This window comes from Colobus angolensis, unplaced genomic scaffold (genome assembly GCF_000951035.1).
Source record: "Colobus angolensis palliatus isolate OR3802 unplaced genomic scaffold, Cang.pa_1.0 Scaffold114, whole genome shotgun sequence".
Classification (NCBI taxonomy): Eukaryota; Metazoa; Chordata; class Mammalia; order Primates; family Cercopithecidae; genus Colobus; species Colobus angolensis.
This window is the reverse complement of record NW_012112475.1, coordinates 2,948,334-2,969,879: the sequence shown is the minus strand read 5'-3', so window position 1 is coordinate 2,969,879 and position 21,546 is coordinate 2,948,334. Positions and strand designations below refer to the sequence as shown.

The following is a 21,546-nucleotide window of genomic DNA, read 5'->3' as shown; positions in this document are numbered from 1 at the left end:
AGATATCTGTGTCCACGTTGATATATTTGGAATTATTTATTGATCTGATTAAGAGTTATAAAGTCATTTCCAAAAAAATTGGAAAATCTAGATGAATAAAGAATAAAAATAATCTCTCTTCGTACGCCTGTTAATATGTCTGTTTATATCCCTCCAGACATCTTCTTTGTAAATATTTTGAACAAAAAGGATCCCACTCCATGGCTGATTTTTTTTTTTTGTTTTTTTTTTTTTTGAGGCGGAGTCTTGCTCTGTCGCCCGGACTGGAGTGCAGTGGCCGGATCTCAGCTCACTGCAAGCTCCGCCTCCCGGGTTTACGCCATTCTCCTGCCTCAGCCTCCCGTGTAGCTGGGACTACAGGCGCCTGCCACCTCGCCCGGCTAGTTTTTGTATTTTTTTAGTAGAGACGGGGTTTCACAGTGTTAGCCAGGATGGTCTCGATCTCTTGACCTCGTGATCCGCCCGTCTCGGCCTCCCAAAGTGCTGGGATTACAGGCTTGAGCCACCGCGCCCGGCCATGGCTGATTTTTATTTAATTAATTTATTTATTGAGACAGGGTCCCACCCTGTCACCCAGGCCATAGTGCAGTGACACAATCATGGCTCACTGCAGCTTCAAGCTCCTGGGGTCAAGCAATCGTTTTACGTCAGCCTCCTGAGTAGCTGGGACCACAGGTGTGCACTGCCATGCCTGTAGAATTTTTACATTTTTTTGCAGAGATGGGGTCTCACTATGTTGGCCCAGGCTGGTCTTGAATTCCTGGGCTCAAGTGATCCTCCGGCCTCAGCCTCTTAACATGCTAGGTTACAGGCATGGTTGATTTTTATAGTCTTTTTTCACCTAAAATGTAACATGCCATGATTCTATAGCTCTCCCTCAATTTCATCTCTGTGTCCCCAGAGTGACCAGTTTAGTCCTTGTCACAGTAGAGCCTCCAGTAAATAAATAATCTTAGCAATAAGATTCTACAATTGTGGGATGGAACAGTGTGTCAATTGCGTTTTCAGAGAAATCTATATACAGTTTGCACACAGAATGCCCACAGATCTCTGCTTACTAACTTGGCTGGAAGGACAAGGTTTGCTATAAGGACAGCGACCTTACCCAGGGCTTTTCCAGAGACCTGAGAGGTCCTGCCAAGGCTCTGGGCTCAGGGGTCCAAGGTGGGAGAGGGCAAGAGAAAACAACGTGCTAATGCAGTCTTGAGTGGCTCTCAAACAGGAGCAGAGGGAAGGCTGTGAGGGGAATTGGCTGCTCTCTTTGGAGTCAGAAAGGTTATTGCTCAACTCTTTGGATTTTCCATCACAGCTGAGCAGGGAGAGGGTCAGACTGGGCATGTCTTCTCTGAACAGGTCCTTTTAAAGCCTCTTGGCTGGACTGATTTCCTCTCCAGAGCCAAGGAAGCAGTGCCAGGGTGGAGTTAACCCCTTCACCCCCAACACATTCTTCCAGAGCTAGGTGAGCCTAGAAGCCTAGGCTCCTGGAAGGCAGAGCTACGCAGGGCAAGAGGCCTAAGGAGCCGTGAACTCTGGCTGGAGAAACCTTCCCTCTGGCCTTGTTAAATCCAACAGGCATAATTGCATCCTGCTGACCTTAATTCCACTGGCGGGTTTAATTGGTCTTGGCATTGCCCCACTTCCTGTCCTGCCCGTGTAGAGGCAGAGAGGGTGTCTGCACAGCTGGTGCAGGGTGGGGAAGCCCCTTCTTAAGGGTGGGCAGGGGTTCTGGCAGCCCCTAGGTGGGTGGAGGAAGTTTCCCCATGCTCCACCCCTGTGCCTCCAAGGGAGTGCTGAGAAACTTGGGGACTCCCAGGGAGCAGCTGGCTGGAGCAGGCAATTCTGTAGATTTGGAACCAGGCCAGGCTCTCATCCCAGAGGGAGGCACTGCAGGGGAGCTGGCGGGAACAATTGAACCCTCTACCTGGGGTGTCCACAACATTATCGGGCCCCCACAGTGCTGTAGGTCCTGTGCCATTGGGTACTTTTTACATGTGTGCTGGCTAAATGCTCCCAGCCATACTGTGAGAGGGAGGCAATGGGGCAGAGCAGTTATGAGCAGAGCCTTGGGTTAGATGGGTCCAATCCTAACTCTGTGACTTTGTCCTGTGACTCAGTTTTCCTGTCACTTCTGTGAAATGGGAATGAAAGAGCTGACATTTATACAGCACTCGCTATGCTCACACACTCTGTTCTAATGCTTTGTCTACCTCCTGGGAGACAGGTGCTCTCCTTAAGGATGAGGAAACAAGTGAAGGCATTGTTCCAAGCTCACAGTTACTGGTCGCGGCGCTTCATTGACAGATCTCCTAATCACTGCATGGTAGGGAGTTGTAAAAATTGAAGGAAGGATACTCATGAAGCTGCTTACCCCAGGGCCTGGTCCATTTTAGGAAGAATTCAATAAGAGTTATTATTCGAGAATAATAATTATAACAAAAGTAGCACTAATGCCCCTGAAGTTGTCCCAGCCTGGATTTTGGTGTCATTGGGAGGTGGCTCTGGATTTGAATGTGGCTCTGGATTTGGATTTGAAGCCAGTCAGCTGAGTGACTGTGGGGACAAGTCACTTCCCTCTCTGAGCATCAGTTTTCACACCTTTAAATGGTCTAACACTCGGCCCCTACAGTCCCTTCTGAGGATCCAGGGAGCTGGATCTTTGGCATAGTCAGGCCTAGCCCTTGGTGGGCACTCAATAAATGACTGGAATTGATAACCACTATAATAACAAGGAGATGCCAGCAAGGTCCAGCATAGGGAGGTAACCCCACAGACACCAGTCTAGAGCTTTCTGGTCAATCAGTTATTTACTCATCAGACACTTATGGGCAAGTCCACTCTGTGCTGGGGATGTGTTTAGCCCCTGGCCTTGAGGGGGCTCCCAGACAGTGTCAACCAATGGTGGGATCAGCTGGGGCACTGCGGGGAGGCGAGAAGCAGGGGACCCAACGTTCCAAATTAAACTAGAACATGCTCTGGGCCAGATAGAGGGCCTGGAGTTCCTGACGATCGGCATGGACAGGAAACATTTCCACCTTTTGAATGCTGCAAGATCCACAAAGGGGTTACTCAGCAGGGAGAAGGGGTCGAGGCACAGGCTGGGACGTTTTAGGAAAGGAAGAGGACTTTGGAGTTTTTGAAGAACGACATTCCAAGCTCAACTCCCGTCCTTGCTGATTCCTTTAACTCTCCTCGTCCTCATCCAGAAAATGGGATGAGCGCTCCCCACAGAGCTGTCATCAAGATGATGCTTAAAGGCAAGATGGCTAAAACGAATGACAGGTGCTCAGCACGTGAGAGCTCCCTTTCTGCAGGGGACCTGGGTTCAGAGCTCAGTTCAGCCCCTTCCAAGCTGTGTGACTTTGAGTAAATTACACAACCTCTCCATGCCTCAGTTTCCCCATCTCTCTAGTACCTACCACACTGGGTTCTTCTGAAGACCACTTGGGTGGATCAACATGAGAGCCTGCAGAGTGAGGCCAGGCACGTGGTCAGTGCTGCATAGGCATCAGCTGTTACTTTTGCTTCCTGGAAGAGGCCGACTGTTAACTGGACCTTAAAGAAGAGAAATGGAGGAGAGGAGGACTGGGCCTGGAGGGCCAGGCAGAGCAGAAGTAGTCAAGACTGGGGAAGGAGCTCCAACTATGGTTTTTACCAGCTTATACCAAAAACCCTTGACATTTGCTCACAAAACAAAACAACCCACTCATTTTGAATAGTAACCTGTTCACGCAGTTCATGGTTCAAACAAAAAAGTAAAAGTATAGACAGTGATGTCTCCCTCCCACCCTTGCGCCCCAGTTCCTTGCTTATCCTACCAAATAAATTCTTATATGTATAAAGTGAAATATTATATATTATTCATCCCCCCCTTTTTGTTTTTTGCACAAACAATAGCACACACTACATGGTACTTTGCACCTTGCTTTTTTTATTCCCCCCACTTTGGTGGTCGCTTTTTGTCAGTTCATTAACAGCTTCCTCAATCTTTTTTTATAGGTCCCTATTTCCCCACTGCTTAGGGGGGCTGCATTCTCCCTCCTTTCTCTCATCAAGCGTTTTTCCATTGGCTTCCCATATGATAGAGGAGCCGAGGCCATGGAGTGAAGTGACTGGTTTGCTGTAGTCGGGACCTGCACCTGGATAACCACTCTACAGCGACTTCATTTTATTTTACTTTTTAAAGTATAAAGACGAGGTCTTTTTATGTTGCCCAGGCCAGTCTCTAACTCCTGGCTTTGAGTGATCTTCCTGCCTCAGCTTCCCAAAGTGTTGGGATTACAGGTGTGAACCACTGCATCCGGCCTCTAGAGCTACTTCTAATGCACCCAGGTCTGGCCAGTTCTCAAGGGTCCCCTCTGAGAAAGGCTCTGGGTGACGGAAGGCTCCTTGGACCAGAGCTGTCCCCATCCCATCTTGAACCCTTTAGTGGAGGATCCTTGAAAAGACTCTGCCAGCCCCGTTCTTCCATGTGGGTCATGGGTGAGAACTGGATGAGCTCGGGGGAGGGGCACAGAGCACTCTCCATCTCCCATGGCTATTCAGGGCAGCCTCCGTGTCCCCAGGAGCCCAAGAAAAGGACAGTTTCAAAAGGAACAGCTTCCAGGCCTAAGGACGTGTTGAGCAAGTGCCCCTGAGACAATTTCTTACCCAAAGATGATCCAAGCAGGTCCAGATGTTGGGGCACAGAGCTGGGCACTAGGGTCAGGGAGATCATCCCTGGGACTTCGTGGCTTTAGCCAGGTTCTGGGGAGCCCCAGGAGATGTAGCACACAGGTGGGCAGGCCAGGGCTCAGCCTGGGGACACTCTTGCCCTTCTGGCCTACCTGAGTACTCCCCTTCTTCCAGGCCCCCTCTCTGATCCTGTCCAAGTCCGGGATACTGAGCAAGGCCTGGGGAAAGGGCTGCTCCCCCAGCGCCCCAGATACCCCTCCCTTTTCTCTTCTCGCTTGTTCCAACATCATTCTTCCCCCCAGTCGGGCCATGGGAAGAATGCCGTGTCCTCTGAACGGGGGCCAAGAGTGACAGGTGGTGGCAGTCCTAGCTGCATGGCCCCTGGTGTAAGAGATCCTCTCCTCCGTCCCCGCCTCCACTGCCCACACCCCTGCCTCCGCCTCTGCCCACCAGGCCCAATCCCTTACAACTGCCCAGGACTGCTCCTGAGCAGCTGCTGGGAGACAGACGGCCACCAGGTTGCCCCTCTCTACTCCAGGTACCGCTCTCCCCTCAGTTAGCAGGCCTCGGTTTCCTGCAGCCAGATGAGAGGGGAAATTGGACAGCCTGACACACCCCGCTCTTGTTTCTGCAGCTAGAAAGACTTGAGTTAGACAAGCAGCAGCACACGCCTCCCTACCTCATGGCGACAGAAAATGGAGCAGTTGAGCTGGGAATTCAGAACCCGTCAACAGGTGCCAAGCTGGGGCAGGAGATGGAGGGAGGAGCTTGGGAAGGGGGGTTTTGAATCCAGGGCTGTGCAGGTTCCTCAGTGGGAGTTCTGTGCCCCAGCCTTCTTTGCATGGTGCATGGGGGACCCAGAAACAGAGGAATCTCTGGCTAGGGTTGGGCTGGGTCCAGGGCCTGTATGAAGCACTTACTGGAGAGACCAGGAAAATGTGAAGCCACCAGGGATGGCTACTGGGGATGCACCTAAACAGTCAGGGCACGGATGATGGGGGCCACCAAGGCCCACCCAAAGGGCTGGAAGCCTCCCACAGAGGCCCTCCAAGGTTGCAGCAGCTCATCTCTAGGGGCCATCAAGTGGCCCCAGAGACTCAGTGGGACAAGCATTTGCAAGTTGTTGCCTGGGTGGGAACCTGGGCCCAGAGCTGGTCTCTGCCCAGCCTGGGTGGGGAGGGAGGGAAAGGAGGGTGGATCCTGATGGGTATCTCACCTCCTTTGCAGACAAGGCACCTAAAGGTCCTGCAGGTGAAGGACCCCTGGATACAGGGAAAGACCCTGGCCCCTCAGACCCAAAGAAAGCTCCCGATCCACCCACCCTGAAGAAAGATGCCAAAGCTCCCGCCCCAGAGAAAGGGGATGGTACCCTGGCCCAACCCTCAACTAGCAGCCAAGGCCCCGAGGGAGAGGGTGACAGGGGCGAGGGGCCTGCAGAGGGCAGTGCTGGGCCCCCGGCAGCCCTGCCCCAGCAGACTGCAACGCCGGAGATCAGTGTCAAGAAGCCCAAGGCTGAAGAAGGAGCCCCAGGCAGCCAGGATCCTGGAGAGCCCAGGGTGGGCAAGAAGGCAGCAGAGGGTCAAGCAGCAGCCAGGAGGGGCTCACCTGCCTTTCTGCATAGCCCCAGCTGTCCCGCCATCATCTCCAGGTGAATATCCCCTCCTGGGAGTGGGGAGGGGTCCTGTGGCTCCTACCCTAGGGTTCCTGCTTAATTCCCTTGTCTTAGGCATGGTCATCATCACATTCGGTGCTGGGAATGGTAGTTCTGACATTCAGTTTCCTCTGTCCTGAGCATTGCATCTACCACCTTGTCCCCTGCAGAAACCAGAACCTTGCCATAATTCGTAGAAGGCTGGAATAAGAGAGACCCTCAAAGACCGTCTAGGTTGAACATATCTTCTCTAGGCTTCTGGGATCCAGAGTTCCCCTTACTCCATGGGCTTGGGTCTAGCCAAGGGCAGGATTGAGATGTCAGGCAGAAAGGCTAAAGGTGTCAGGCAAAAGGCTGTGTATTTCCTAGGACATCCAGCATTTTCCTGTTCTTCTTAATATAATTATTGGTAAGATATGAAAAGATGACTAATAACCAGATAGGAGGATCACTGACAATATTTTCATAACCGTAATATAGCACATCTGTGATGCAGTCAGTTATACTTACCTGAATGCTAATGAGGTCATGAATGATATATTGTAAGCCACAATAATAATGCCATATCAATTTGGTAATTATGTATTAATTATGTCACAACAGATTTTATGAATCAAGAGCTACATAACTCCCTAGTTGTATCCACATGATGATTAACCATATCAACAATCCTATTAATAGTTATTAATGATTTATTAGTGTGTTGGTAGTCAAGATAATGACCACAGTCATGAACATCCCTTGATTTTGTACCAAGTGAATTTAGCTGTATTACACCATGCATTTGGGATGGGGTTGGATTAGTTCTGCAGATTGCATTGAGACTTGCCTGAGGCCACAGGCTGTGGCCGCTGAGGGCTTCACCTCTGTGTTCTCACCTTCTAGTTCTGAGAAGCTGCTGGCCAAGAAGCCCCCAAGTGAGGCATCAGAGCTCACCTTTGAAGGGGTGCCCATGACCCACGGCCTCACGGATCCCAGGCCAGCCAAGGCAGAAGGAAAGAGCATCCTGGCAGACAGCCAGAAGGAAGTGGGAGAGAAAACCCCAGGCCAGGCTGGCCAGGCTGAGGTGCAAGGGGACACCTCAAGGGGGATTGAGTTCCAGGCTGTTCCCTCAGAGAAATCCGAGGTGGGGCAGGCCCTCTGTCTCACAGCCAGGGAGGAGGACTGCTTCCAGATTTTGGGTAGGCTGCTTCCAGATTTGGGGGCAGGTGGGGGCTGGGGCTGTCCTGGGGCCATGGGGAGGGAAGGGGGCTGTCAGTCCCAAGTCTCCTGTTTGGCGGTCTGAACTGCCCTGAGCCATGCCTTACCCAGGCCCATTCATCTAAGGGTCACACAACTCCAGAAAGTATTTCCTTTTTAATGAATACTTATTCATTTGTTTGTTTTAAAAGATAGGATCTTGCTATATTGCCCAGGCTGGCTTCAAACTCCCAGACTCAAGTGATCCTCCTGCCTCGGCCTACTGAGTAGCCGGGACTACAGGCATGTACAACCATGCCTGGCTTTTTTCAATCTTATTTTTTAAAATTTATTTTTACTTTAAAATTTGATATTCCCTTTTGATAGGTGGGGAAAGGAAGGCTCAGAAAGGCGAAAATAAAGTGCCCAAAAATATCCAGTGACGACAAGATTTGAACCTGTCAGGCCACCCAGACTCCAGAACCCACTTTTGACTTTTTTCTACTTTGACTAAAATGGGATTAAAAAAAAGAAAAATCAGGCAGATTATTGGAGCAACATAAACTCTCTGGTCTATGGAATTTGGAGTCAATCTGTAGAAGGGCTCAAATGCCAGGCTTACTAGCTAAACTGCACAGTGGGGTGGGGTCATGGGAGCTAGAGAGGGCTCATGAGCTGAGGAGTACAGGTGCCTGTGTGTGGGAGCAGTGACCAAGGAAGCTGGACATGTGCAATGGGGCAGTACTGTGGAGTGGCCTTCATTGATGATTAAACAAGCAGCCCGTGGCTTATTCGTGGGCCGCAGAGAGCTCTGAGCGTGAGTGAGCTTGGCTAGCAGGTGAATAGGGAAAGGGCCTGGGCAGGGGTGCGGCAGGGCTGGGGGTGGGGTGAGATGGGGTCAGGAGAGCCCAGAGTGTCCTGATACCCCCCTGCCTCCAGACTGAAGTGCCCTGGGAGACCCGCCAGCCTGACTGGTGAGCGGCACCGTGCCACCCAGACAGGGTGGGAGGACCTGGCGGCTGGGCGGCAGCCAGGAGCCCTGCCTCCGCCCCTAGCAGCCGCAGAGACCTCCGCCCCGCCCCGAAATTGCATCCTAGGGTGACGGGATCTGAACCAGCTCCAAAGGCCGTCTGATTTATCACCAGCCCGGCTTCCCTGCCGCCTCTTGCTATTTATAAAGAGGTTTCATTTCCCGAGGACAGCCTGCCGCCCTGCCAGCCTTCAGGGAGAGCGGTTCCCCACACTTGTCGCTAGGTGGCGACCTCTCCCCACCAAACAGCCCAGTCCCTGGTCCCGCCCCACCATAGGCGGTCTGGCCAGCTTATGGTGTTACTAGAATGGCGGGTGGGCAGGTCCCACCGCCTACCCCATCATTCAGACATAGCAACCCCACTGCCCGGCATTCCGCTGTATAGCTGCTGTGTTTGATTGTTTTTGGTGGAAATGCAGAGATAGCTCGGGATGGAGTCCTCATGCCTTATAATGCAGAGGGTTCAAAAAAGCCGAGCTCCCATCCCGTTTGTTCTGCCAGGAGAATCTGGGTCCTCTCTGATAGGGGGTGTTGTGTTGGTGGCAGAACTGACGTTGGAAACTGGGCCCCATAGCCCCTATCCTGGAGCTAGGTGTCTCCCAGGTATCACTTGGTGAACTTAACTTCCCCGGTGGGGCCCAGGCCAGCAGGAGGGGGTGGTGCCAAGGGGAATCCTCAGCAGCCCCTGGCACTGACCATGAGGGCTGTGATCTGTCCCCTAGATGATTGCCCGCCACCCCCGGCCCCCTTCCCTCACCGCATGGTGGAGCTGAGGACTGGAAATATCAACAGTGAATTCAGTATGAACTCCAAGGAGGCACTCGGAGGGTGAGATCTGGGACCCCAGCTGGGGCACTCATGGACAGAGAGCGCGCCAGACTCCTGTGGCTTCACATTTCCCCTGTGCAAGGCCCAGACACGCACCCTGCTTAGACATGGCCACGTGGACACATTCACCTCTATGTGGGACACACACTGTGTGCAGCTGTCACATGCTGATGTGCACTCAGTGTTGCTGTCACCTACTCAGACACACCGTCAGCCATTCAGTGCTTCCGTAGGAAATACACAACATTTTCCTGTCTGTCTCAGCTCCAGGCACCACACTGACCCCCTCATGGTGATTTTGACTCAGTCTTGTACCTCTGCAGATCCTCCCTCTGCCTGAAGGTGCCCTCCCCCAGGGCCCAGGGCCTGCCTGCCCTAAACCTCTAAGGGTCGCATCCCAGGGCCATCCTCCCTACATGCCTGCCCTTCCTGTGCTCGTGGTTTGTGTGGTTCAAAGAACCTGCTTCAGCCATTGTCCTGGCAGAACAGCTCACAGCTTCAGGAGGGAGTCAGGGCTGGCTGGGGTGAGTGCTCCCGTCTCACCAAAGGGGATCCAGAGGTACCACTGGGTCTGGGACCAAGTTAGGAACAGAGCAAAGGATGCCACTGACCCTGGTGGGCTCTGCGGTCCCCTTACAGCCTCTTCTCTTTCCAGTGGCAAGTTTGGGGCGGTCTGTACCTGCAAGGAGAAAGCCACAGGCCTCAAGCTGGCAGCCAAGGTCATCAAGAAACAGACTCCCAAAGACAAGGTAGTGAGGTGGGGGGATGGTATCTGCCCAGGATGGGGAGGGGATCCTTGGAGTGGGCACCTCTCACCTCCCTCCACCGGTGCTGCTGAACCCAGGGCCTGTTATGGGAGTTTGTTGCAGTGAAAATACTACACAGATAGATGGACGGACAGCCCTGCAGGAGGGGCCTGAGGACCCTATCCATAACCAGATACTTCAATTACTGAACTTATCTGGGGACTTCCCCTTTTAGGCATGGGATATTCATGCCCTCTGGTTCAATTCAACAAACACTGATGAGTGTGGGCTCTGGGCCAGGCCGTGTGCTGGGCACTGGGGATCCCGGAGTGAAGTGGGTGTGGTCCCTACCCTCAGGGAACTGATGCCAAGGGAAACAAGCCTGGCCTAGAGCTTTGCCTCTAGCACCCACAGCCTGGGCTAGGTTCAGAGGAGGCCATGAGCAGCATTTGTTCAAGGAATGAAAGAAGGCAGGCAGGTAGAGTGAGGGAGTCTGCCATGTGAGGAGGTAATAGCAACCTCATATGACCAGAGCTGTCACTCAGGGAAACTGGGGGTAGCATGTGGGAGTTCAAGAGAGCTTCTGGCTCAGGCTGAGGGGTCAGGGAAGCTTCCTGGACCAGCTGCCTTTTAAGTGAGGGCTTTGAGGAATGAGGAGATGTTCCAGTAGAGAAGGCAGGGGCAGAGTTTCAGGCAGAGGGGACTACGGGAAGAAAGGCTTGAGGGCCAGAGATAGCAGGAGGTGCCGGGGAGTGAGGGTCTAGACATCCCAGACAGAAACTGCAGTGTGGGCACAGGCCTGCTCCCAGCGAGAGCATGAGAAGCAGCTCTAGTCGCTCTAGCCCTGGGTCCCCATTATGGCTCTAAGCACACTGGAAGGAGTGCATTTTCTATGTGATAATGTCCTTCTTTGTCTCTTCCACTCACAGGGCCTGGATCCGTATTATTGACTCCTGGGTCCCAGGCCTCTATCACAGGCTCTGGCTCAGCGTAGATGCTCAGCACCTACCTGCGGCTCAATTAACTGGAGTCAGTTATCAGTTGATAACTATTGAGCACTTTTCCTCACCATCTACTGGGTCAGGGGCTGGGGAAATGCCAGTGAAATAAAAACACCCCTGCCCTCATGGGCTGACATGTTAGAGTGGAGGGAGAGACAATTAAAACAGAAAGCAAAAAAAAAAAAAAAAAAAAGAGAAGAGAAGAGGAAAAAAAGGCATGGCATCAGGTGCTGAGAAGCGCTAGGAGGGAAAATAAAGCCAGGTAGGGTAGAGGGGGTACAGGGCTGATGAGGGCCCTTTTACATAGGGAGGTGAGATCAGTCCTATCTGAGAAAGAGGTAGGTGAGGTGAGACCTGAATGAAGGAGTGGGTAAAGGCAGAAGGGGAGCCATTCTGGCAGTGAAACAAGGGTTAGTGTTTAACCATTGGATCTGGGTAGGGCAGGTGTGGAGAGAGGCCCGATTTACAGCATTTGCCATTTCCCATGGTGTAAGTATTCCTATTATAGCTGATATATCAGCCTGCAGCTGGCTTACGACTTTCCGAAAGTGACAAATAATGGTGTCTTAAACTAGGAAGGCAGTGGTGGAGGACGTGAGAATGATTGGATGTATAATCTAGCTTGAAGGTAGACGATGTTGAAGAGTTGGGTTGGAGGTGGGATGTGAGGGCGCGAGAGTAAGGGAAGAACTTAGGATGGCTCGTAACTTTTTGTCCTGCACCCTTGGGCGAAGCGTGGGAGTACTTTTGCTGCCAGGCAAGCTGAGAGCAACTCAATTGTGGGGAAGGGACGATGTCTAGGGTCTAATTTTGGACATGATAGATTTGAGATGTCTATTAGATAACGAAGGTAAGTAGACAGAGATATTGGAGTCTAGAATTCAAAGGAGTGCTCAGAGGTTGAGATATGTATTTGGAAATTGATGACTTTGGATAAAATGTAAAGTCATGAGACTTGATGCAGATGCTCAGGGAGAGAGCAGAGAGAGGGAAGCGGTGAGGGGGGAGGATGGAGCCCTTGGCATGTTAGTACTCAGGAGAAGAGTGGGCAGAAGGAAGATGTCTCAGCAGGCATGACTTGGAGTGGTGAGGACCACAGATGTGGGGCTGGGGGAGAGAGGAGAGGCGAGGAGGAGGCTGAGCAGTGATCCGGGCAAGGCTAGCAGGCCTGGTCAAGGGTGTGGGTATGGAGGGTGGGTGGCAGGGAGTGATGGTGTCCAACTGGTACCCTTGACTTCCCTGGTCCCCAGGAAATGGTGTTGCTGGAGATTGAGGTCATGAACCAGCTGAACCACCGCAATCTGATCCAGCTGTACGCAGCCATCGAGACTCCGCATGAGATCGTCCTGTTCATGGAGTAGTGAGTGCCTGAAGTTGGGGTAGGGGCTGGGTGAGGGTACCAGTGGGCACGGAGCAAGCTGTGGAGGGGTCTCTGCACACAGCATCGAGGGTGGAGAGCTCTTCGAGAGGATTGTGGATGAGGACTACCATCTGACCGAGGTGGACACCATGGTGTTTGTCAGGCAGATCTGTGACGGGATCCTCTTCATGCACAAGATGAGGGTTTTGCATCTGGACCTCAAGGTACCGGACTGGGGCCTCCTGGGAAGGGGTCAGGGGCAGCGTCCAACCCCCTGAGATCAGTGTTGTCACCAGCCATCCCTCTGCCCTCCCATCTCTCCCTCTCTTCCTTCATCCATCCTTCCCTTCATAGATTCAGAAAGGGTTTATGGAATACTTACCAATGCCAGGAGCCAGGGACACAGCCAAGGGAAGGGGGGAGGGGGAAAGACATGGTACCAACTTTCATGGAACTTCTAGTCTAGTACTAAGTAGTTTTTGAAAGGGCCTTTTGCAGTCCTGTGAGCCCCAAGCTCAGTGTGTTACACAGACATGTGACTAGTAAGTGTTGCAATAGCACCTGCCTCAGCGTTGGCCCATGACAGGTACTATGAGTGTCTGATCATTTATTCAAAATCAACAAATATTTCTTGAAGTCTTACTTTATGCCAGGTAATGCTCTAGGTGGTGGAGATCCTGTGGTGAACCAAACATAAAAATCCCTGCATTCTTGGAGCTCTCAAATAAGTATAGCATCAGTGCGGCAATGTGCATGAGGTAGGGGCTAACAAAAATGTTTCATGAAAGAATATTGATATCCCTTTTCTTTTTTTTTGAGATGGAGTCTCACTCTCTTGCCCAGGCTGGAGTGCAGTGGTGTGATCTTGGCTCACTGCAACCTCCACCTCCTGGGTTCAAGCGATTCTCCTGCCTCAGCCTCCCAAGTAGCTAGGATTACAGGCACCTGCCACCACACCAGGCTAATTTTTGTATTTTTAGTAGAGACAGGGTTTCACCATGTTGGCCGGACTGATCTCGAACTCCAGACCTCAAGTGATCTACCCACCTCAGCCTCTGTAAGTGCTAGGATTACGGCCATGCACCACTGTGCCCAGCCTGATATCCCTGTTCTGACCTTGCTCAGTACCGTGCACATAGTAGGTCAGGAAGAGCAGATAGGCTTCTGTTTTTTTTGTTTGTTTGTTTTTGTTTTTGAGACAGAGTCTTGGTCTGTGGGCCAGGCTGGAGTGCAGTGGTGCGATCTTGGCTCACTGCAACCTCTGTTTTCTGGGCTCAAGCAATTCTTTTGCCTCAGCCTCCTGTGTAGTTGGGATTACAGGCATGTGCCACCACACCTGGCTAATTTTTGTATTTTTAGTAGAGACAGGATTTCACCAGGTTGGCCAGGCTGGTCTCGAACTCCTGACCTCAGGTGATCTGCCTGCCTCGGCCTCCCAAAGCGCTGGGATTACAGGTGTGAGCCACCGTGCCTGGCCGCAGATAGGTTTTATACATTGCAGCAACTCCAGTCAGTTGTCAGTAGCTGTCCAGAGCTCAGTGTGGAGCTCTGGGTGTGGAGCAGGCAAGGGCAGCAGGAGTGCAGGGGGTTGGCAGTCCTGATGGCAGGTATTAATGCTGTGGGTTAAGTGGCAGGACATGGAATCTTAATGTGGAGGCGTGTGAGCAGCCATCAGCAAAGTGGATGGTAGTTTCATTCACTCATTCCGTAAGCACATGCTGGGTATTTTCTGTAATTCATTCCTTAAGCACGTGCTGGGTACCTGCTCCTGGAAGGCCTGGTGCTAGGCATAGGGACTATGAAGGAAATGGTCCCTGTCTCATGGAGCCTTCAGGGGAAACAGACATTCATAAAACAGTGACTAACTAAATAGGTCACTTTAAGCAATGAAAAGTGTACGAGAAAATACGCAAGAGTAATGAGGAATCGCACTGGGTGAAATTGAAGTTGGCACGGCTCTGAAGCAGACAGGGAGATGTTGTTGCTGCCTCTAACACCTGTCCCAGTTTTGCTCTGTGACTGATGCTGTCTGAGTGAGGGTGCCATCTTCCCGACAGTTTCCTGGGTTAGGCGTGTTAGTATCACTGCCACTGACAGAGGAGGACACAAACAGTGAGGAGATGGGTTTCGGTGAGGCCAGAGTGGATGCAGGGAATTTAGATGCTGATAGAGTACGTAAGCCAGGAGAGAGATGCTGGAGTCTTGAGCCAGAGTGTCAGTTGGGGAGGGGAGGGAAAGGGACCAGATGGAGGATACATTTTGGACATAGAGCCAATCTGATGTGCTGAGGGTTTGCATGTGTGAGGGTTAGGAAAAGAAAGGATCAAGTGTGAGTCCTGAGTTACTGGACAGATGGTGGCCCCTTCACTGAGCCAGGGGCAGTTGGTGCCTGCATGATGACATTGGAAGCCTGCCTTTCGCTTGTGAAGGCTAATTGCTTTGGGGTAGAATAGGGTCCCCCAATTAAAATGCAGTGCTCTGGGAAGAAGCTCAGTCATGAGCCTCTATATCTAAAACGTGTGTTTTTTTTCAGGATAACTATACATTTTTCATCAAAAAAGTGTTCACAGTCAAGTAGGTTGAGTGCACTCCAGCCCACAAGCCATGTCCTGGGTCTCTGAGGGCCTTCTATGTGTAGACGGAGAATCTCTGAAAGGAGATTTGAGTCTGCTTCATTTCTCCAAGTGCCTGTACCCTGGGACCCTTCTTTTCTTTCCTGTTTTGTGGGACACCAGGCCAGGCTATTAAAATCATTCATATCTACTCTGAGTTAATCTATCAGTTGTAAAAGTACCTTCGGAAAGTGTCTCATTAGGGGACTTGAGTCAAATGCCCACAGAGCCCAGACAAATAACAACAGCATGTTGAATGGGAGGGATCGGGGGGTGGTGGCAGCCACGGGAGAGCTGGAGGACGTTTGTCCCATCTCAGGCTGTCAGTGGCAACTTGCTCCAAGGCATGTGGCCCATGTGGCCCATGTGGCCAGGGCTTCCGGTGTTTCAGGAGGTGCTGGAATTCAGGGTTTTTGTGCAAAGTCTCCTGCCTTTGAACCATTGTTAACTTAAAAATGTTTATACCCTGCAACCTCAGATTAGTCCTGTGTCCTTGTGTGATAGGAAGAGGAAACGGAGGCCCAGAGTAGAGAGGAACTGGGCTTATAGTAACGTCATCCATGTGTTCACTTGTGCATGCGACACAGGTTTCTCCTGAGCCTTGGCTGAGCCCCTACTGGGTGCCTTTGTTAGACCCTGAAGGTGGGACCTAGGAGGCCAGGAGAAGATGGTCCCTGGCCTGGAAGAGCCAGCCCTGTAGTGGTGGTATCAGAATATCACAAGGCCAGTGCTGGAGTCAGTCCCGCATTCATTTCCTGGCTCTGTTGCTTACTTGCTGGGCAACTGTGACCTAGTCACTTCTGTGCCTGAGCCTCAGCTTTCTCAGCTGTCAAATGGGAACGGATGGTAATAGTATCTCAGTGTCACAGTTTCATCTCAAGATAACAGTGTGTGCCTCCTAGATCTTTGGGAAGGACTGGGGAGCTAAAGTGAGAAAGTGAGTGGACCGGGCCTTATGTTTTGTAGCTCGTCATCATCACTAATTGGGGAGACAAGAGTAGCTCATCTTCCGGCAACCCTGGAGTGGTTTGAAGCCCCATGTTCCCGAGAGGAAGACTCTCCGGAACTGAGCTGGCATCCTTCTTTCTCTCCTCTCTGGAGCTTCATGTATCTGGTGGTGGCCCTGCACTGGCCCCCCAGCCCGGGGCAGGGAGTAGCAGGCTATCATGCCTCCTCTCCACAGGCTTCTGTTTCCCCATCCTCAGAACTGCTAGAATGTGGTGGTTCTTTCATGGCCTTAGACAGAGGGGATCCCACCTGACCCCATCATGGCAGGTCCTGTGCTTCAAGGCCTCGCAGAAGCCCCTCTTGGGGGACTTGCCTCAAGATCTCTCTGTAGCCGGGCATGGTGGCTCATGCCTGTAATCCCAGCACTTTGGGAGGCCGAGGTGGCGGATCACGAGGTCAGGAGATCAAGACCATCCTGGCTAACACAGTGAAACCCTATTTCTACTAAAAATACAAAAAAATTAGCCAGACGTAGTGGCGGGTGCCTGTAGTCCCAGCTACTCGGGAGGCTGAGGCAGGAGAATGGTGTGAACCCGGGAGGCAGAGCTTGTAGCAAACCGAGATCGCATCACTGCACTCCAGCCAGGGGGCAGAGCGAGACTCCGTCTCAAAAAAAAAAAAAAAAAAGATCTCTCTGTGCCCAGAGCAGGCAGGGCTGGAGGGTCTCTGGCAGCTGCCCACTCTGGCAGCTTAGACCTCTGCCTCAGGGAGCCTGAGGCTTGCATGGGCCTGGTGGGAGAGGGAGGGTAAGCTGGTCAGAGGCCAACCCAGGCCACCCCCTTTCTCCTCAGCCAGAGAACATCCTGTGTGTCAACACCACGGGGCATTTGGTGAAGATCATTGACTTCGGCCTGGCACGGAGGTACCACCCGGGTGGGTGGGGAGGGCAAAACAAGACTCTGAGGTTGGCAGGGGATGGGGGTGGGGTGGAGGGGGCATGGGTACAGGCCGGGAGCTGTGCTCTGAGCCCTTGGTCTCACCTCCAGGTATAACCCCAACGAGAAGCTGAAGGTGAACTTTGGGACCCCAGAGTTCCTGTCACCTGAGGTGGTGAATTATGACCAAATCTCCGATAAGACAGACATGTGGAGTATGGGGGTGATCACCTACATGCTGTGAGCTCCGAGGCGGGTCGTGTTTATGGGGTTGGTGGGGCATGGGGGCAAGCGGCTGAGGCCAAGATTGGCCCTGGGGTCCTGGTAAGGTGGTCCCACCTCCCCTATCCCTCAGTCAGAGGTCTGCTGGGGTTGGGGGTGCTAGGAAGAACAGGAAAGGGGAACGTGGTACCCATTTTATAGATGGAAAAACCAAGGTTCCTATAAAGGCATCTGGACAGCAGATCTCGGATGACCTGGGGTGGGCAGGGGGCCAGTGGACATTTCCTGTGTTTTCACCACATACCTTGCCCTCGTCATTCCTCATCTTCACTGTCACCTGGGAAGCTGGGATGATTATGCCCATTTTACAGATGAGAAGAGTGAGGCTCAGAGAGGGGAGGTGACTTACCCAAAGTCACCCAGCCAGATTCAAACCCAGGTCTGTCCCACGAGAGGCTGGGGGTCTTTTCAGCACATGGCGCTGCCTCCTAGGATCTGCCCCTGTTCCCTACCCTCCTGAAGGTGACTCAGCACCTGCAATCTCACCTCCCTGCCCCCTGCTATCCCCTCCCTCTAGGCTGAGCGGCCTCTCACCCTTCCTGGGAGATGATGACACAGAGACCCTAAACAACGTTCTATCTGGCAACTGGTACTTTGACGAAGAGACCTTTGAGGCTGTATCAGACGAGGCCAAAGACTTTGTCTCCAACCTCATCGTCAAGGACCAGAGGTGAGGCTCACCCCAGAACCTGAACTGTATGTGTGCAACCTTAGTGTATCTGAGTGCTGGCAGGGCAGGAGCCGGGTAGAGAGGCCAGCTCAGCCCATGGGGCCTCATGAGCATGCAGCCCACCCTCACCATGCTGCCTCTCCCCCAGGGGCCGGATGAGCGCAGCCCAGTGTCTCGCCCACCCCTGGCTCAATAACCTGGCAGAGAAAGCCAAGCGCTGTAACCGACGCCTGAAGTCCCAGATCTTGCTTAAGAAATACCTCATGAAGAGGCGCTGGAAGGTACCGCTGGATTCGGGGTGGGGAGGAGGGAGGACTCTGGAGTGGGAAGAGCTCCTGGCGCCAGATCCCAGCCTCCACCATCCCTGCCTTGGCAGGTTCTGTTGACCAGGCCGGGCCCTATATGGAAGACAGGGTTTACTTTTCTGCTTTTGCCCTGGGCTGGCTCCTGTCCTGGAGTGGAGACCTCTACCCAGCCTTCCACTCAGCCCCACCCAACTGGGGCTCTGGCTTCCTTCCTTCATTTTTCAAATATTTCTTGAGCACCTGCTACTTCTAGGCATTGGGATATAGGAGTGGACAAAAGAGACAAAGATCTGTCTTTGTGGACTTACTTTTGGTGGGAGGTGGGGCATTTTCTGTCTTTTTTTTTTTCTTTCAATACAGAGTATTACTCTGTCGCCCAGGCTGGAGTACAGTGGCGTGGCGTGATCTTGGCTCACTGCAACCTCCGCCTCCCGGGTTCAAGCAATTCTCCTGCCTCAGCCTCCCAAGTAGCTGGGATTACAGGTGCCCACCACCACACCTGGCTAATTTTTGTATTTTTAGTGGAGACAGGGTTTCACCATGTTGACCAGGCTGGTCTTGAACTCCTAACCTTGTGATCCGCCCGCCTCGGCCTCCCAAAGTGCTGGGATTACAGGTGTGAGCCACTGCGCTCGGCTGAGGTGGGGCATTTTCTAGAGCCCTGGGGAAATAGGGTTAAAGAAGGGTTTTAGAAAAAAATAAGGGCCATCTGCCAGGAGAGAGGTTGCACTTTTATTATTATGATTTTTTCTAGAGACAGGGTCTCACTCTGCCTCACTGGCTGGAGCACAGTGGTGCCATCATGGCTCACTGCAGTCTTGACCTTCTGGGCTCAAGTGATCCTCTCCTTTGGCCTCCTGAGTAGCTGGGACCACAGACACATGCCACCATGTCCAGTTAATATTTTAAAAATATTTTTGTGGAGATGAGGTCTCACCATGTTGCTCAGGCAAGCAATCTTCCTGCCTCGGCCTCTCAAAGTGTTGGGATTACAGGTGTGAGCCACTGTGCCCAGCCTGCACTTCTACATAGGGGGGTCAGGAAGGGCTCACTGAGAAGCATGTGAACAAAGACCTGAAGGTGGGGAGGGGTGAGCCATGCCAATACTGAGAGAAGAGTATTCCAGGCAGAGGGAGGAGCCAGTACAAAGACCCTGAGGCAGAGGTGCAGTTGGTGAGTTTGAGGAACAGGTAGGAAGCCAGTATGGATGGAGTGGAGTGAGCAAGGAGGTAAGGAATGAAGTCAGAGAGGAAGAGGGGGACAGGAGGTGGAGGGACTCATCAGCTATGGCAAGGGGTTTATGTTTTACATGGAGCAAAACTGGAGCCATGGGAGTGTTTGGAGCAGAGCCATCCTCGGTTCAGGTCTGGCTGACCTATCCATTGAGTGAGGGAGGGACTCCTGGACAATGCCGTGTCACGGCGCCTCCTGTGGCCGTTTTGGGCACTGCGCCTTCCCTAGCCTGTGACCCTCCTGGACTGCAGGGGACTTAGAGGATGCTCAGACACCCTGCAGCTGCCCCCTGCCCTGGTGTTAACTGGGACTCCCTGTCTTCTATTCTCTAGAAAAACTTCATTGCTGTCAGCGCTGCCAACCGCTTCAAGAAGATCAGCAGCTCGGGGGCACTGATGGCTCTGGGGGTCTGAGCCCTGGGCGCAGCTGAGGCCTGGACGCAGCCACACTGTGGCCGGGGCTGAGGCCACACAGCCCAGAAGGCCAAAGAAGGCAGCCAGATCCCCAGGGCAGGCTCGCCAGGACAAGGCTGTGCCAGGCTGGGAGGCTCGGGGCTCCCCACGTCCCCGCGCAGTGACCGCTTCCCCGATGTGAGCCGCCTCGGAGTGTGGCCTCCCCAGACAGGGCTCCAGCCAGTCGGCCACACCCCAGACTCCAGGCCCCTGTTGAAGCCGCTCCCGGTTCCCTCCCCAGCTCCCCATCTTTGAACTGCCACCGTGGTGACCCCTGCTTTTCCCCACTGGGAGCATCCTCAGCCTGGGCCTGCTCCTAGCCGGGGTGCCATGGCTGGGGGCTCTCAGCATGTAGGGCTTCTATGGTTGTGGATGGGAGGCTCCTGGCGGGGCAGGAAGGCCGCAACGCCGATTCCTAAGGCCCAGCTGCCGGGGCAGACAGAGCAGGCTTTGTGAGAGAGGACCTCTATGCCCCCGCCGCCTCCCCACTCCCAGCAGATAAGGCCGAGCCCACACCATCTGGCCCAGGCTGGCCCCCACCCACCTTCCTTGCGACCACCAACACACAGGAACTCTGTGTGAGAAAGAGGGCGCCCAGCCCAGGCCTGGTGGAGGGGGAGGGGAGAAGCCAGGGGACACAGGAGAACACCCCCGAGCTTGCCTCAGGGCCAAGCCAGCCCAACCCAACCACTGGGGGTCCCCATCTTGGGGATCACCCATGGCCTCAGATGATGGGGTCAGCAGGCCCAGGAGAAGTAGGAAGGCCATGGGGCAGCCCCCAACCTGCTCTCAGCTTGTGCCTTGTAAATAAATGTACAGGTTGGATGTGGCCTCCTTCCCTCTGTGTGTGCCTGCAGTGGTGTGAGGTCGCCGATGACCACAGTTCACTGAGCACCTACTGTGTGCTGGACATTTTAGCAACATCCGTCAGCTCATAGTGCAGTGGTTCATGCAGGCTCAGGTGCCAGACTTCGCAGCATATGATGTGGGCAGGTGGCTTCTGCATGTTGTGCCTCAGTATCTTCACCTGTGAGAGGGCGGTCACAGCAACAGCTGACACTGGGTGTGTGATTACTGTGTGCCCAGCTTTACTTAAAGCACCTGTGCATGTGTTAACTCATTTACTCCTCACAGCAAGGTTAAGGGCAGGTTTTATTTATTTGTTTGTTTATTTATTTATTTAGATGGAGTCTCACTCTGTCGCCCAGGCTGGAGTGCAGTGGTGTGATCTTGGTTCACTGCATGCAACCTCTGCCTCCCGGCTTCAGGTGATTCTCACGAGGCAGGTATTATTCCTGTTTTACAGAGGGAGAAACTGAGCCAGAGAGAGTGTGCTAGGATCTACCTCATAGGGTGGGGCCATGGCTGCAGCATCAGTCAGACTGAGCTAAGGCACTCAGGGCTGTGCTTGGCTCAGGGAACGATAATGTTCTTATCCTTACTCCACAAATGAAGAAACTGAGGCTCAGAGAAGAGAAGGAACTTGAATGCTACTCAACAAGTCAGGGACTGGGGCTTGAAAGGAACTTTTCCGTCTCCCAGAGCAGGGCTCTGCCCATGCGTTCCCTCTGCCTCTCACCAGGACAGGGTGTAAGCAGAGAGCCTGGTCTCCAGGTGAAGGCCTGGTCTGGCAGGCCTGTGAT

At 52.9% G+C, this 21,546-nt stretch overlaps 1 protein-coding gene across 1 annotated transcript; it reads left to right on the top strand.

Moving 5' to 3' along the window:
• Positions 1–5,159: 5,159 nt before the first annotated feature.
• MYLK2 (myosin light chain kinase 2) lies at positions 5,160–20,733 on the top strand. Its single transcript, XM_011960093.1, has 13 exons — positions 5,160–5,209; positions 5,306–5,405; positions 5,899–6,319; positions 7,208–7,503; positions 9,254–9,359; positions 10,015–10,108; positions 12,357–12,466; positions 12,549–12,690; positions 16,878–16,948; positions 17,073–17,201; positions 17,761–17,913; positions 18,062–18,194; positions 19,784–20,733. The coding sequence occupies exons 2-13, from the start codon at positions 5,354–5,356 to the stop codon at positions 19,862–19,864; spliced, it is 1,788 nt and encodes a 595-aa protein (XP_011815483.1). The 5' UTR covers positions 5,160–5,209; positions 5,306–5,353; the 3' UTR covers positions 19,865–20,733.
• Positions 20,734–21,546: the final 813 nt, after the last annotated feature.

Bases quoted from the DNA above. Each gene is read 5' to 3' on its own strand.
- MYLK2 (XM_011960093.1), top strand. From the start codon at position 5,354: ATGGCGACAGAAAATGGAGCAGTTGAGCTGGGAATTCAGAACCCGTCA. The intron at 17,914-18,061 runs GTGAGGCTCACC...CCTCTCCCCCAG, and splicing joins CTCATCGTCAAGGACCAGAG to GGGCCGGATGAGCGCAGCCC. The intron at 18,195-19,783 runs GTACCGCTGGAT...TCTATTCTCTAG, and splicing joins TCATGAAGAGGCGCTGGAAG to AAAAACTTCATTGCTGTCAG.